Source organism: Megascapheus bottae, chromosome 1, assembly GCF_031878675.1.
Source record: "Megascapheus bottae isolate mThoBot1 chromosome 1, mThoBot2.hap1, whole genome shotgun sequence".
NCBI classification, from domain to species: domain Eukaryota; kingdom Metazoa; phylum Chordata; class Mammalia; order Rodentia; family Geomyidae; genus Megascapheus; species Megascapheus bottae.
Window position 1 is genome coordinate 57,528,119 of NC_143509.1, and position 14,672 is coordinate 57,542,790.

Below are 14,672 nucleotides of genomic sequence, written 5' to 3' on the forward strand. Positions count from 1 at the left end.
GAGCTCCTCAGCTCAAGGCTACAGCCCCACCCTTGAGCCAAGCCCACATCCCACTTTCTAGAGGTTAATTGGAGATAAGAGTCTCAAGTCCTTTTGTGCCCAGGGCTGGCTTTGAAGCTTGATCCTCAGATCTCAGACTCCTGAGTAGATGAGGTTATAGGCGTGAGCCACCACGCGTGGTCCTCATTGGTTTATTTTTACATGTGAACATTCATGTGTATTATAGCATGGAGTTTTATTAGGCACATGGAGTTTTGCATGGGTATAGACATATATTATATTTTTAGATCAGTAGATTGTTGATTCCCCATTTCCCACATGATATTAAGAGAAAACATTTTTTAGCTTTTACAACAACTTAATACTCAGAGCCAACCTGCTAACCAAAAAACTTGTATGGTGCTGTTAAAACAGTATGAGCCACATGCTAATGGCTCATTTCTGTAATCTGAACTACTCAGTAGGCTGAGATGTGAAGGCTGGTTTAAAGCCAGCCTGGGCAGACCAATTCAAGAGATTTGCTCCAAGATTTCTTGATTTCTTCTGTTATAAAGAAAATTCTTAAGGTTCATAGACATTAAGCTATTTACCATTGAAAAGTCCATTGTCCCAATCCTCGTGGATCTTTGTTTGTTGGTGTTTCCAAGGGTAGACTGGTACTAGGAATAAAAGAATACAGTAAGCATTGACCAGAAGCTAGGGAGTTTAGTAAAGATATATAAAGAGTGAAAATTCTTTCTTTCTTTCTTTCTTTCTTTCTTTCTTTCTTTCTTTCTTTCTTTCTTTCTTCTTCTTCTTCTTCTTCTTCTTCTTCTTCTTCTTCTTCTTCTTCTTCTATTTCTTCTTCTTCTTTTTTTTGCAGGTTCTGGGGCTTGAACTCAGGGCCTGAGTACTGTCCTTGGGCTTTTCTCAAGGCTAGTGCTCTACCACTTAAGCCACAGCACCACTTCCAAGTTTTTCTATGTATGCAGTACCAAGCAATTGAACCCAGATTTTCATGCATGCAGGCAAGCACTCTACCACTAGACCAAACTCCCCACCCAAGAGTGACAATTATTTCTAAGCAAGTTGATTAGTTTGCATTTCATTGTTGAGGATGAAGAGATGGTTTTCTCACTGTTGTTGTTTTTACCTTCTGTCCTTTCTAAGAAAAGTTCCAACTGAAGCTCCAATGGTAGATCAGAGAAGGGAAAATGCTTTAAGGGCTGGAGCAGGGAAAGTTTTGTGGAAGTGAAACTGGAGCCAGGCCTTGAAGGATGGAGCAGAATTTTGCATAACCAAGAAATGAACATGGAACATATTCATGATAACTGGTGGCTCATGCCTATAATCCCAGCTGTACAGGAAGCTGAGATCGGAGAATTGAGGTTCAAAGCCAACCTTGGCAGGAAAGTCCATAAAACTCTTAACTCCAACAAATCAGCACAAAGCCAGAAGTGAGCTGTAGCTCAAGTAGTACAGCACAAGTCTTAAGTGAAGAAGCAAAGGACAGTGCTCAGCCGCTTGTGAAAGGCCCAGCACAGATGAACACACATATGCACAGGTGCATGCACACACGTGTGCTTACACACATACACAAGATGGATGAACATGACAATAAAGTGATCAAATTGAGCCCAACATTCACAGAACAGTCTTGAGGGAATGAAGACCCCAGAATAGTGTCTGAAGAAAATGGAGACGCTAATTATACCTGTATTGGGTGTGTATATCTGCACTTATGATCAATACACGTCCTTTGCATAATCAAATAGGTGATATCAGGGTAAAATTCAGAAACTCGGGAAAATACACTCCTATCACTTTCTACCGAAAAATTAAAGGTTGTGAATTGTTTTCAAATGATAATTAAAATGCTTAAAGATACAGTGGTTCATATTTGTAGCTATGCTTAAGTCTCTGAAATGATGTGTGATTTCTTTACAATAGAAACGTTTTTGTACACCAGAACACCATTATTATGTCTCAGAGAATAAAGCCAGTCCAATCCTAAAATGCATGAACAAGGTACATTCGTGCCTCCAGGGGGCACTGCTGTTTTGAAAAAGAAGAGGGTTGCTGCTGAGGGTTTGCTGAGGGGTGCTGGTAGGCTTTAGCTTGTTTCAACCAGGCCCTAAAGGGCCAGGAGTAGACCACTTCAGGGTGGGGATAATGTAGTGGTCTCCATCTAACCCCAAAGAAATTGGAAACAAGGAATTACATTGCCTAAAATAGTCAATCTCTTCCATTTAAAACATAACAATAAGCTGGTGGCTCCTGCCTCTAACCTTAGTTACTCAGAAGGCTGAGATCTGAGGGTTGAAGTTTGAAGCCAACCAAAGCAGAAAAACCCTTGAGATGCTTATTTACAATTACCAAAAGGCTGGAAGTGTAAGTATGGTTCAAGTGGTAGAGCACCAGGCTTGAGGAAAAAAAAAAAGCTAAGGGATAGTGCCTAGGCCCCAAATTCACGTCCTAATACTGTCACAAAAGAAAAAAGAGAAGAAGAAGCAGAAGCAGAAGAAGAAGAAGAAGAAGAAGAAGAAGAAGTAGTGAGAGAACATTCTCATCATTTTAAAATGCAAGCTTGGTGAGTCAACCTGCTTTCCTGGTTTTGCGCCTTCCATTTCTCCTCTCTGGATCTTCAAGACCCATGCAGGAGTTGTGTTATACAAGGTGGCCATTGGCCACATGAAGTGACTAAGCCCTGGGCATGAGATCACTGGGAAATGAGATGTAAAGTCCAGTGTACAAAACACCAAGGGACAAAAACTTAACCAAAAAAAAAAGAAAAGAAAAGAATAAACTATCCCATTCCTTGCTGAAGTGATTACAATTTAGATATGTTGCGTTATATGATATCAATAAAATTAATTCACCAATTCACCTTTTACTTTCATCTTTCTTTGCTTTTTGTTTGTTTTTGTCTGTGTCAGTGGTGAGTCTTGAACTCAGAGCCCTGGGCTCTTATCTCTGTCCTTTTTTTTGTGCTCCAGGCTGGAGCTCTACCACTTGAGCCACAGCTCCCCTTTCATCTTTTCTATAATTAATTGGAGATAAGATTTTCAGGGTTTTTTTTTTTCTGCTTGAGCTTCCAGCTGTGACTCTCAAATCTCAGCCACCTCGGTACTCAGAACTGCAGACAAGACCCACCAGGGCCCAACTTGTGCCTGTTTTGGTTTCTGGTTTTGTTAATACAAATGAAAATATAGCTAAGAACGTTAAAAGTTACCTGTGTGGCTCTCACTGGTCCCAGGCCCTTCTCATCTCCTCCCAGGCCTCTCTGCCCCCCTAGTATCAGATGCTCCCTTCACAATCCAGCCCCAGCACTGGAGATTCTGCTAGAAACTTCCTCTACAGGGTCTGCAAGAGACTGGCGCCCTTTACCAGCCCGGGAGGCCAAAGGTCCTCTCATCTCTAGCTCCAAAGGCTATGGAAAACAAGCAGTGTTGGTGGCCAACTCCAGGAGTGAAGGCCAGGCAGCTCGAGTGCCAGTCTAATGGGCACTGCTGCAGGGGGGCAGCGGGTAAGAAGTCACCATGCAGACAAGCAAACCCCATTAAACGCAAGCGTTTCGTTAAGGAGGGAAGGATTTAAAATGAATTACATCCTGGTGACAATTAATAGTAATACCGGATTCAAAGCACAGAAAAGCAGAGGAAACTCTACCTGCCTCCTTTTTTACATCCTCCTGGCACTGGGGACCCCTTGTCTTTGCTGGCTCCCCCCCCCGTGCACTCCCACCTCTAAGCCTGCAAGCTGGGACCCCAAGTTTCCCGGGACCTCCTCTCCTGCCCTCCCCCCGCACTCCCCCCCCCGGGGGGCACAGAACCTACTCACCCCGAGGCAGGCTCTGGAAAACGGCAGGAGAGGAGGGGAGCAGCCCTGCGGGGAACTGGGAGGGGCGTCCGGGGAAGCGAAACCGAAACTTTGCGCCCCATCTCCAGGGCTGGGGCGGGGCGGGAAGAGCCTTTACCCCGTGCGGGCCCAGGCTGCTACCCAGGTCCCGGTCTCCACTCCAGGCCAGCCCTGACGCCGCCACCCCTGGAGTCATGGCCTCCAGCCTCGACCCGCTGCCGTCCCCGCTCGTGGTGAGGTTGTCCCAGGCCGTCCAGGAACGTCCTGGGACGATCTGCAGGAAGCTGGAGAAATACTTCCAGGCCTCGGGAGGCAAGGAATGCATTGTGCGACCTGGTGACCACAGCGCCCCGGATTCCTTCCTGGTGCAGTTCACAGATAGGGCAGGTGAGCCTGGGCAGCGGGAGTGGGGGCCGTCCTTGGCGGGGATGGGGGGACATAGGCCTGGTTTCCAGGTGATCAGCTCATAGCTGTAGCTGGGTGTGGCTGGGGGGGACAGGAACAGCTGCAGACTTTCCAGTCCCACAGTAGAGGGTAGATTCTGCCCCCCTCATTGTACCCAGACTCTGATCTGGTTTGGTTGCACCCTAAAAATCACAAGCCCTTTCCCATTTGCTCCCTGGCAGCGATTCCCTGCTTGTCACTGCTGGAGTGCTCGTGCCAGCCCTTCACTCTTACATGCGTTTGAGCTTTATCTTTTTCTAATTTTTATTGTGTGTTGTACGAATGGCCTACATCCTTGGCCATTTTTTCTTAGGTTTCAAAACCATTATCCGTTAACTTGTTTTCGAGAATTGCAAAAGTAATATATGCTTACCATAGAAAAGAGAGAACAAAAGAAAGAAATTTACAGTGGGAACATTTTGGTATATTTCCTTATAGCCATTTTCTATAAATGTCAACAAATATACATGCCTTTACAACTCTGTAAGTTTGAACTTTGGATTCTCTCCTTTTGTCCTCCTTAACTATATGAGTGAGGGTTTTTTTCTTCCCCATATCACTGAAATGGGGAATTAGACAATTTTCAGAAACATAAAGTTAATGAAGAGATGATGTTCTATTAATTTAATAAGGAGATGTTTCATTATCATCAAGCTCATATGTGTGTGTGTGTACACACACATGGGGCACTTATACTGGGGTTTTACTCAGGCCTGGGCACTGTCCCTTGACTTTTGTGCTTAAATCTGGTGCTCACTGGAGCCCCAGTTCTACCCTCTACTTTTTGCTGGTCAGTGGAGGTAAGAGTGTCACAGACTGGCCTGCTAACGCTGGCTTTGAACCGCAAACCTCAGATCTCAGCCTTCTGAGTAGCCAGGGTTGCAGGCATGAGCCACCAGCAACTGGCTTAAGCTTTCATTTCTACAGTAAAAGCTAAACTACCTACTTCAGAGTTCTGAACAGCTCCATATATTTCCCTCATCACCAGCTCACCATTAGTCCAGGATACCGGGGCTAGCTTGACAGCCACTTAGCTGGGATGGCATACAGATGCATGAAAAACGGAATTATATCAGATCTCCTGGATGCATGGGCTCGGTTAGGCATTGATGGTGTCCACCACCCAGGGATGGAAAATACTTGAGGGAAAAAATTTGCATTTGTAGTGAACAGGTAGAATACTTGCCAGTATTCCCTAACAATACAGTGGAACACATAAACATATTGCAGGTAATCGAGAACTGGTTTGAAGTACATGGCACACACGAGTAGGTGATAGGCCCATACTTTGTTATTTTTATTCCAAGAACTTGAGCGTTCATAAGTGTGTATATCCTCGGGGGTTCCCAGAACCAACCCACAGGAAACACCAAGGGCCAAACATTTGAACTCTCTTTTGTTTCTGCATGGATATGTGTTTCATGTCTCCCTCAAAGCCAAGGAGAGAGTGTTGGAAAAAGAGAAGCACCAGATTTTGGTTGGTGCTAAATATGTGACCATTTTCCTGGAAACCACTAAAAAGTCAAAAGAGACTATGAGACCCAGAATTCCTTCATCGACTCTGTCACCAGCGATAGCACTTCCTAATGAGCAGCATCCCAACGCAGAATTTGTTCCTAAAGCTGGGAATTCCTGTGTCCAAAAGGTGAGTGTCGCTAGAAAGAGCCTCTTCTGCTCCTGTGACTGCCCCTTTGGCCTCCATGCCTTCTGTTCTTTAGATTTAACAACCAATTACTGTGACTGACTGTAGTTAGGCACAGGTGAACACAACAAGGGCCCTGCTGTCATGTAGCTCATATTGGAGATGAAGAGGTGCACAGAAATAACAAACAACCAACAGGTGAATGCATGGGACAAACCCATATCTTCTTACATGGTAAGAAGAGACTAGAATGCAGTTTTGCTTCAGAAAGGAACATGGCCAGGCTGAGGAAGGGGAAGATGGAGATGGTTTTAACTCCGACTAAAGGCCAGAATCTACTTTTCTGCACAAGGTGATATTTGGCCTCAAACTTAAATGATGAGGAGCCAAACATGCAAGCATTTTCTTTTTTTTGCCAGTCCTGGGCTTGAGCTCAGGGCCTGAGCACTGTCCTTGGACTTTCTCAAGGTTAGCACTCTACCACTTGAGCCTCAGCACCACTTCTGGCTTTTTTCTATGTATATGGTACTGAGTAATTGAACCCGGGTCTTAGTGCATGCTAGGCAAGCACTCTACCACTAGGCCAAACTCCCAGCCCACATGCAAGCATTTTTTTCAACTAATAGATACTAATTGTATACTATGTGCCAGGTATTATCATAAGGTATTGGGCGGTATATCTAGGTGAACAAGTCTCTGTACTCAGGGCCCTTACTTTCTAATAGGAGGAACAGATAGTAAGGAGTAAATAAGTAGGCACAATAAAAATGCCTGCCAGGGTTGGGAATTTGGCCTAGTAGAGTACTTGCCCATCACACACAAAGACCTGGGTTCAATTCCTCAGAACCACATACATAGAAAAAGCTGGAAATGGTGGTGCGGCTCAAGTGGTAGAGCTCTAGCCTTGAGAAAGCCCAAGGACAGCAGTCAGCCCTGAGGTTAAGCCCCAGGACTGACAAAAAAAAGAAAAAAGAGGGCCGGGAGTTTGGCCTAGTGGTAGAGTGCTTGCCTAGAATGCACGAAGACCCGGGTTCAGTTCCTCGATACCACATACTTAGAAAAAAAAGCCAGAACTGGTGCTGAGCCTCTAGTGGTAAAGTTCTAGTCTTGAGAAAAGTCCAAGGACAGTGCTCAGACCCTGAGTTTAGCCCAGGACTGGCAAAAAAAAAAAAAAAAAAAAAAGAAATAAAAATGCCTGCCAGTGGTAATCAGTCCTGTGAGAGAGATAAGAGGCTAGATGTAAAAAAAAAAAAAAAAGATTGAAAGCATATAGGAACAATATTCTGTGCCTCCTCCCCCCAAAAACGCCCTCTTGGCAAAACTAAAATGAGAAAATTTGCTTTTATTTTGCATTTGATTTGGCTCTGTCCTTGTCATCATAATCTGGTACTTCCAACTTCTGACTGAGCCTCTAGAGATCAGGGTTTAAAATGGACTAACAGGGCCGGGAGGTTGGCCTAGTGGTTAAAGTGCTTGCCTAGCATGCACGAAGACCCGGGTTCTATTCCTTGGTACCACATACATAGACAAAAGCCGAAAATGGTGCTGAGGCTCAAGTGGTAGAGCTCTAGCCTTGAGAAAGTCCAAGGACAGGGCTCAGGCCTTGAGCTCAAGCCCAGGACTGGCAAAATAAACAAATAAATAAATAAAATAAAATAAAATGGACTAACAACGCCACATAAAGTGAGAAGACTGAGGCTGGGAGTGTGGTCTAGTGGTAGAGTGCTTGCCTAGCATACACAAAGCCTTAGGTTCGATTCCTTGGTACCACATAGGCAGAAAAAGCCAGAAGTGGTGCTGTGACTCAAGTGGCAGAGTGCTATTCTTAAGTAAGAAGTCTCAGTTCGAAGCCCAGGACTAGCAAAAACAATAATAAAAAAAAAAGTCAGAAGCTTATTATTTTGTTTTGTTGTGGTTTTGTGTGGTTTTATTCAAGATAAATAAATACGAAAAAAAAGAGATTGAAAAGTAAACAAATCCCCCTTGGACATAGGGTCTTAACTCTTGTGAGACCATAGCAACTTATTTAGAGAGCAGAAATACTTTCTGTCTACCCTTATTCCTCAGTCCCCAGGATCTAGTAGTTAGTGTGCTCTCTTAGCCACAGGGCTTTAAAATGCTTATTCCTATCCAGTGCTGGTGGCTCACACCGTAATCCAAGCTACTTGGGAAAGTGAGATCTGAGGATGGCAGTTTAAAATCAGCCTGGGTAGGAAAGTCCATAAGACTCTTACCTTCATTTAAACAGCTAAGAGCTGAAAGTGGAGCTGCCATTGAAATGATGGAGCACTAATCTTCAGTGAAAAAGCCCCAGAACAGTTATTTACTATGCCTCACTATAAACTGGTTACATGAGTTTCTAAGATGAGTTTGGGACCTGGCTTTTTTCTTTATTAAACCCCTTATGTGATTCTAATATGCAGATACGTCTAAGGACTTCTGGGTTGTATCATATTTGCTTCTTCTCGAAGGATTTAAAAAGAATAATCACCTGCTAAGAAAAGATAGCCTCAGCCTCTGCACATTTTCCTAAAGAGAAGACCATAGGTGTGGGAGAAATCTTATTTCTGCTTTTTCTTTTTAAATTTCAGGTCTTTCTTACTGTGGAAGCTAACCTGAACTGTGACCTGTTTTCCAAAGAGCAGAGGGCACAAGTGACCACTGTCTGCCCTGGTATCAAGAAGATGGAGGGTGAAGATGGAATTGAAAAGGTGTATGGTGACTTCAGAGACATTGAAACAATCTATCACTTCTTGAGTATGCAGCTGATAAAACATGAGCAGAAACAGGTGTCTTCCCTGTCCACTCTGGAGAGTACGCCACCAGACATGCAGGACTCTGACAGCAACCTGTATACTTCAGAACCAAACACTATATCTGAAGATAAAGGTTTTAAAGTTCCCTTGCCTTACTTTGAATATTTCATGCATACCTGTCCTGATATACTAGACTCAATACGGAAACAATTTGGTGTAAACCTCAAAACTCAAGAGCTAACTCCCAGTGAGGTCTACATAGATTTCATCCCTGGTCCAGCAGGTGACCAGGATGCAGCTCAGGAGTACTTTGCCAAGGAGTTTCAGAAGAACACGGAATCTCTGCATCAAGACTGTATCTCTTTAGCAGGCAGTAAGTGGACAAAAGAGGAACTGAGTCACTGTTTTACAAAGCTTCTGATAAAAGAACAAGGAGAGATGCTAACTCTCCTTGGGACCCAACATGACATTTCAGCTGCCAAACAAAAAATTTCTGAAAATTTTGTGAAGATATCTGTGAAAATGCCATCCCGCAGTTGGGTGGATGAAATCGAGGTTAATACTCTTCTCTATAAGCTTCTAGAGGTTGAATTACGCCAGGAGATACAAGAGATAGAGCAAAAATACAACTGTAGTAGTACAGTTAATGTGAAACATCAGAGAACATTCATTCAATTTAAACCTATGGATAAGCAGATGGATCTGTCTGCCCATGCTTCTGCAAGTTTCATTGATGCCTTTCAGAATGTCACATGTCAGCTGGTGACAGAAGATCTTTCACTGAAACCTCTGGGCCAAGGTAACAAGCACTTACATTGGACTGAGTTTGCTGATGACTTCAGGAAAAGGCATCCGTATATACACTTGACATTGAACAAAGACTCAATGACTTTGATTGGTTTGCCAAAGTATCTTACTGAAGCTAAGCACCATATCTTCTTAGAAAGAGGGCTAACGTTCACTGAAGAGAATATGTATCAAGAAACCCCTGTGGATATTGATAAGAATGAGTCAGCGTCAAAGACAACTTCGCTCTCATTCAGTGGCTCTGCACATTCTGAGGTCTCAGAAGTGAACGAGAAGGACACATGTGTCATCTGCCTGGATACCATTAGAGACAAGCACGTGCTGTCAAAGTGCAAGCACCAATTCTGTAATGCTTGTATCCAAAAGGCCATGACATATAAGCCAGCGTGTCCTTTATGCCTGACTTCCTATGGTATCCATAAAGGGAATCAACCAAAGGGATCCATGACTTACACCACTTTGAAAGAGCCACTTCCAGGTTATGAAGGCTATGGCACCATTGAGATTCAATACAAGATAGAAAGTGGCACACAAGGAGTAAGTTTCTGAGTTCTCTGTTTCTCCTCCCCCTTCCCCACCCTCCACAAACTCTATGTTAGGATAACCAGAGCAAAAGTGATTTCTCTGTTGACTCTTAGATAATAGATTTCCCAAAGAATTATTTCAAGGACATTGTGTAAACCTCACATGGTGGTAAAGCTCACATTCGTTGCTTTTAATAGATATCATTCCTGTCTTCTCCTCTCCCTTTACCCTTTCTTTTCTTCCTTTCCCTTATTCAGGATTGAACCCAAGGCAAAGCGGACACCGTACTACCAAGCTAATCCCACAGCATTTTGTGTCTATTTTTTCCTTTTTAAAATGTTTGTTCATTTTTATTATCTTCTAAGAGTTGTACAATGGTATTTTGATTTAACATGTTCACTTATGTGTAAAATGATGTGTGTGTGTGTGTGTGTGTGTGTGTGTGTGTGTGTGTGTGTGTGTGTGTGTGCAGTACTGGGGTTGATCTCAGGGCCTGCGCACTGTCCTGTAACTTTTTCCCTTAAGGCTGGTGCTCTACCACTTGAGCCATGCTTCCACTTTCAGCTTGTTTTGGTGATTCATTGGAGATAAGAGTCTCACAGACTTTCCTGCCTGGGCTGTTTTGGTACTGCCTAAGATCTCAGCCTTCTGTGTAGCACTGGCCCTATAAAATTCATCTTGATCAGAGTTTTCCCTTCTGTAGTTCCCTCTCCACCCGTCTCTTCAAGTTTTCTACTCATGTCTATTTCTTAAAGTAGAGGAAGGGTGGGTGGATGTGAGGAGTTGAATGGTAATATTTCCAGAGTGAATTTGAAGAGAAGATATATGAATTATTGAGAATCTGATGAGAACTGTGTTACTTTTCTTTCTTTAAATTCATTCTATCTTCAAAGCAATACAACTATATACATATAGTAAAACTTGTTTCCACGTGGTATTTTCTTACTTTCTTTCAGAAAGAACATCCAAGGCCAGGATACCCTTATTCTGGAACACAGAGAACTGCATATTTGCCTAATAATAAGGAAGGAAGAGAGGTTTTGGATCTGCTCAGAATCGCATTTGATCACAAGCTGATTTTCACAGTGGGGGATTCTCGAGTATCAGGAGCCTCTGATGTTGTCACATGGAATGATATCCATCATAAAACATCGAAACGCGGAGGACCAGAAAAGTGAGAACTTCTTGAAATATAGTAGTTGATTAATGAAGTGTCAAAGTATAGTGATTATGGAATCTGACAATTTCAGGGTGTATTTATAAGTAGGCTTTATTAACAGTAGTGTTTGCATAATATTTTGAGATGCTAATTTGATATAATAATTTCAGAGTCAGAGAAATCGGTCCGTATCTCCATTTCCCTTGCCAACCACAGTTTTATGCACTCAAGATAGTGGTATCCATGGATTTATGTCTGTTTGAAGGGTAGATCATAGGGATGCTTTTTGCTTTTGTTTCAGGTCATTTTTTTAGATCACTTCTTTCCCCTTCTCTTAATATTTTTTTTTTGCCAGTCTGGGGATTGAACTCAAGGCCTAAGCACTGTCTTTGGGCTTTCCTCAAGTCTAGGACTCTGCCGCTTGAGCCACAGCACCCCTCTGGCTTTTCTTATGTATGTGGTACCGAAGAATCGAGCCTGGGTCTTTGTGCATGCTAGGCAAGCACTCTTACCACTAGGCCAAACTCCCAGCTCTCCCCTTCTCTTCATAACTAACAGTCCACAGAGAAACTGAACTCACTTGGGCAAAGGCATGCTAGAAAAAGTTTTAGTTGTAAGGGGCCTAATTGATGGTAGAAGCTGTGTGACAGGAAATCTGATTTTTTTGTTCTTAGTGATAGTGGGGATCAAACTTTCAGGGCCTCATGCTTGCCGGCAGGTGCTCTATCACTTGAGCTCTTCTGCTAGCCTTTTTGTGTGGATGTGTGTGTTGGTTATTTTTGAAGTAGAGCCTTGTTTTATGCTTGAATCATCCTTCTTAGACTACAGTCTTCCTACTTGAGCTTCTCTGAATCACTGGGGATGACAGATGGGTGTCACTATGTCAAATCTTTGGTTGAGATGATGTCCCAAGAATTCTTTATTTATATTTTTAATGCCTTGGCAGACTTCAATGGCAAGGCCCAACGCCATCTGTCCTTTTCAAGTAGCTAGGACTATATACTTAATACAAATATCAGGGGATCAAGTTGTTTCTTTATGAAAATCAGAATACCTCAAACAAAAGAAAAGAAATGTATTTTGACTTTTGGTGGTGGGGTGCTTAAACTCAGGGCCTAGATGCGATTCCTTACCTTTTTCATTACAGGCTGTCATTCTATCACAACTCCAATTCCAGTTGTTTGCTGGTTCATTGGAGATGAGAATCTCATGGACCTTTTTTTCTTTTTTTGGTTATGGGGCTTGAACGCTGGGCCTGGGTGTGTCCCCGAGCCCTTCAGCTCAAGGCTACTGTCCAACCGCTTGAGCCACAGCGCCACTTCCTCATGGACTCTTTTGTCTTGGCTGGCTTAAAGCTTTGCTCTTCAGATCTCAGTCTCCTGAGTAGCTAGAATTACAGCCATGAGCCAATGGTGCCCAGCCCAAAATATATCTTGGGACCCTTTCCAATCCCTCAAATTTAAAATTCCTTCTGGCGTATGTTTACAAATTATTGGTGAAAATACAGTATCATAATCTAAAAACCAGTACTACTTACAATGAACTGAAAAATTTGAAGCCTTTTAGAGGACAGATGCTGGCCTGACGACTAGATGTGCTTTATAGCTCGATGAGTCACATCTGCACACTGAAAAACGGTTACGCAGAGGTTAGAAGCATGGCTCAGTTGATAGAGTGCTAGCCAATGATCAAAAGCGGCAGATGCTGAGTTCAAGTCCTGCTCTCAGACTTAGAAAAGAAAAAAAAATGAAGAAAAGAATGACTATACATCATCTACCATCACGACTTAACCTGTGAATGTTGGCAACTCTGAATGTGAAGTCTTCAAATAAGGCAGATCGATTGTGCAGATTCTTAAGATCCGGTGATGATGAAACTAAAGTGACTTTTTTCATTTTGCAGATATGGTTACCCTGATCCCATGTACCTCTCCCGTGTCAAGAAGGAGCTGAAAGCTAAAGGAATTGAGAAGAAAACTCCTGAAGGGAAATCTCAAAGCAAACCTTCAGCCAGTGTGCTTTAGGAGGCTGAATTAATGCCAGTCGAAATCCTTCTACAGAAATATTTTCAAAATCTTTTCATCTTGAGAAATGGTTTATATAAGAATAGAGCTCTGCTAGCCTCTTATTTCTGGATGTTGCTTTTATTAATGGAGGGCAAAGATAAAGAACAGTGTGATTTTTACTACAGAAATTTGGTTTCATTCTTACGTTTTAGAGTATGGAATGATTTAAAATTTCTACTATTTTACAATTACTCCCCCTTCCCCTTTATTCTCTCCACTCCTTTCTGCTTTTCTCTTCTCCCCCTTCTCTCTTTTCTTTTCCTCTTGGTAGGGCAATAGAGCTCTACCTCTGGCTTTTTGGTTCTTCTCTCATTGCCACCTGTAGGATAGACTTTGTTTGCCATTTAATATCTAGCCCTGAAAGCAAAATTGCCATATAAATGAAAAACTGCAGACTTGAATTCTCTGTTCACTCCCTCATAGTAGTGGCTAGGAATCAAGATTAGGCAACTTTGGATAATAACTGGAGTCAGAAACTTACTTTCAGTTACACAGAGCCTGGCTTTTTGTTGGTACATATATCCTGAGTCAGGCAACAAAAATGTATGAAGTACCAGTGCCAGCTCAAACAAACAAACCTTAACAAATCAGAGTCCTGGGCCGGGAGTTTGGCCTAGTGGTAGAGGGCTTGCCTAGCATGCACGAAGACCCAGGTTCAATTCTTGGGTACCACATATGTCGAAAAAAGCCAGCAGTGGTGCTGAGGCTCAAGTGGTAGAGCTCTGGCCTTGAGAAAGTATGAGGACACTGCTCAGGCCCTGAGCCCAAGCCCCAGACTGGCAAAAAACAAAGCAAGACAAAAAAAAAAACCCTCCGAGTCCTTTCCTTTCTTTGGTCTAGAATGCTGAACTAAATCACATGTTTTATTTTAATCATATTATGCATTTAATTTTTTAAAGAGATACAGTCTTGCTATATTGTCCATGGTGGCCTTAATCTTGAGATTTTCTCACTTTAGCTTCCATTGTAGCTGAGATTAAAGATACATTCATCTAATGATTTGTTAAATTTTTTATTTTTATGATTGATTTTATCTTTTGATCTTTTAGTTAAGTTTTTTACAAAAATACAGAAGTTTTATTTCTGCTGAAATCCAGATCTTGTATTGCATCTTGTATATGTACGTTTCATGATGTGAAAGGCTGGCTAGTAGTTGGATAACTACTTTTCCTCTTTGAAAGATGTTATTATCTGTCTTAAATAAAATTAAATCACCATGTGGAACAGATTGTGTTCTTTCTTTCACTTTTTTTCTTTTCCGTTAGATTAAGGTTTTGAGTGTTTTCTATATAATATATAATTTATAATTTCATACCATATGGATGTTTTGAGTTGATTTTATGTGTAGCTATTTGATCTATAGCTCCATTTCTGGGTTTTTGCTTGTTATTTGGGTTTGGGTTTGGGTTTGGGCTTCTCCTGGCTTTCTCCAGTGTC

At 42.4% G+C, this 14,672-nt stretch overlaps 1 protein-coding gene across 1 annotated transcript; it reads left to right on the forward strand.

Annotated features, from left to right (window-relative positions):
- Positions 1 to 3,972: 3,972 nt before the first annotated feature.
- LOC150069247 (E3 ubiquitin-protein ligase DTX3L-like) lies at positions 3,973 to 13,814 on the forward strand. The gene is made up of 5 exons (XM_090345420.1): positions 3,973 to 4,224; positions 5,718 to 5,926; positions 8,515 to 10,023; positions 10,968 to 11,185; positions 13,073 to 13,814. Exons 1-5 carry the CDS (start codon positions 4,032 to 4,034, stop codon positions 13,191 to 13,193), a joined length of 2,250 nt encoding a protein of 749 aa, XP_090201546.1. The 5' UTR covers positions 3,973 to 4,031; the 3' UTR covers positions 13,194 to 13,814.
- Positions 13,815 to 14,672: the final 858 nt, after the last annotated feature.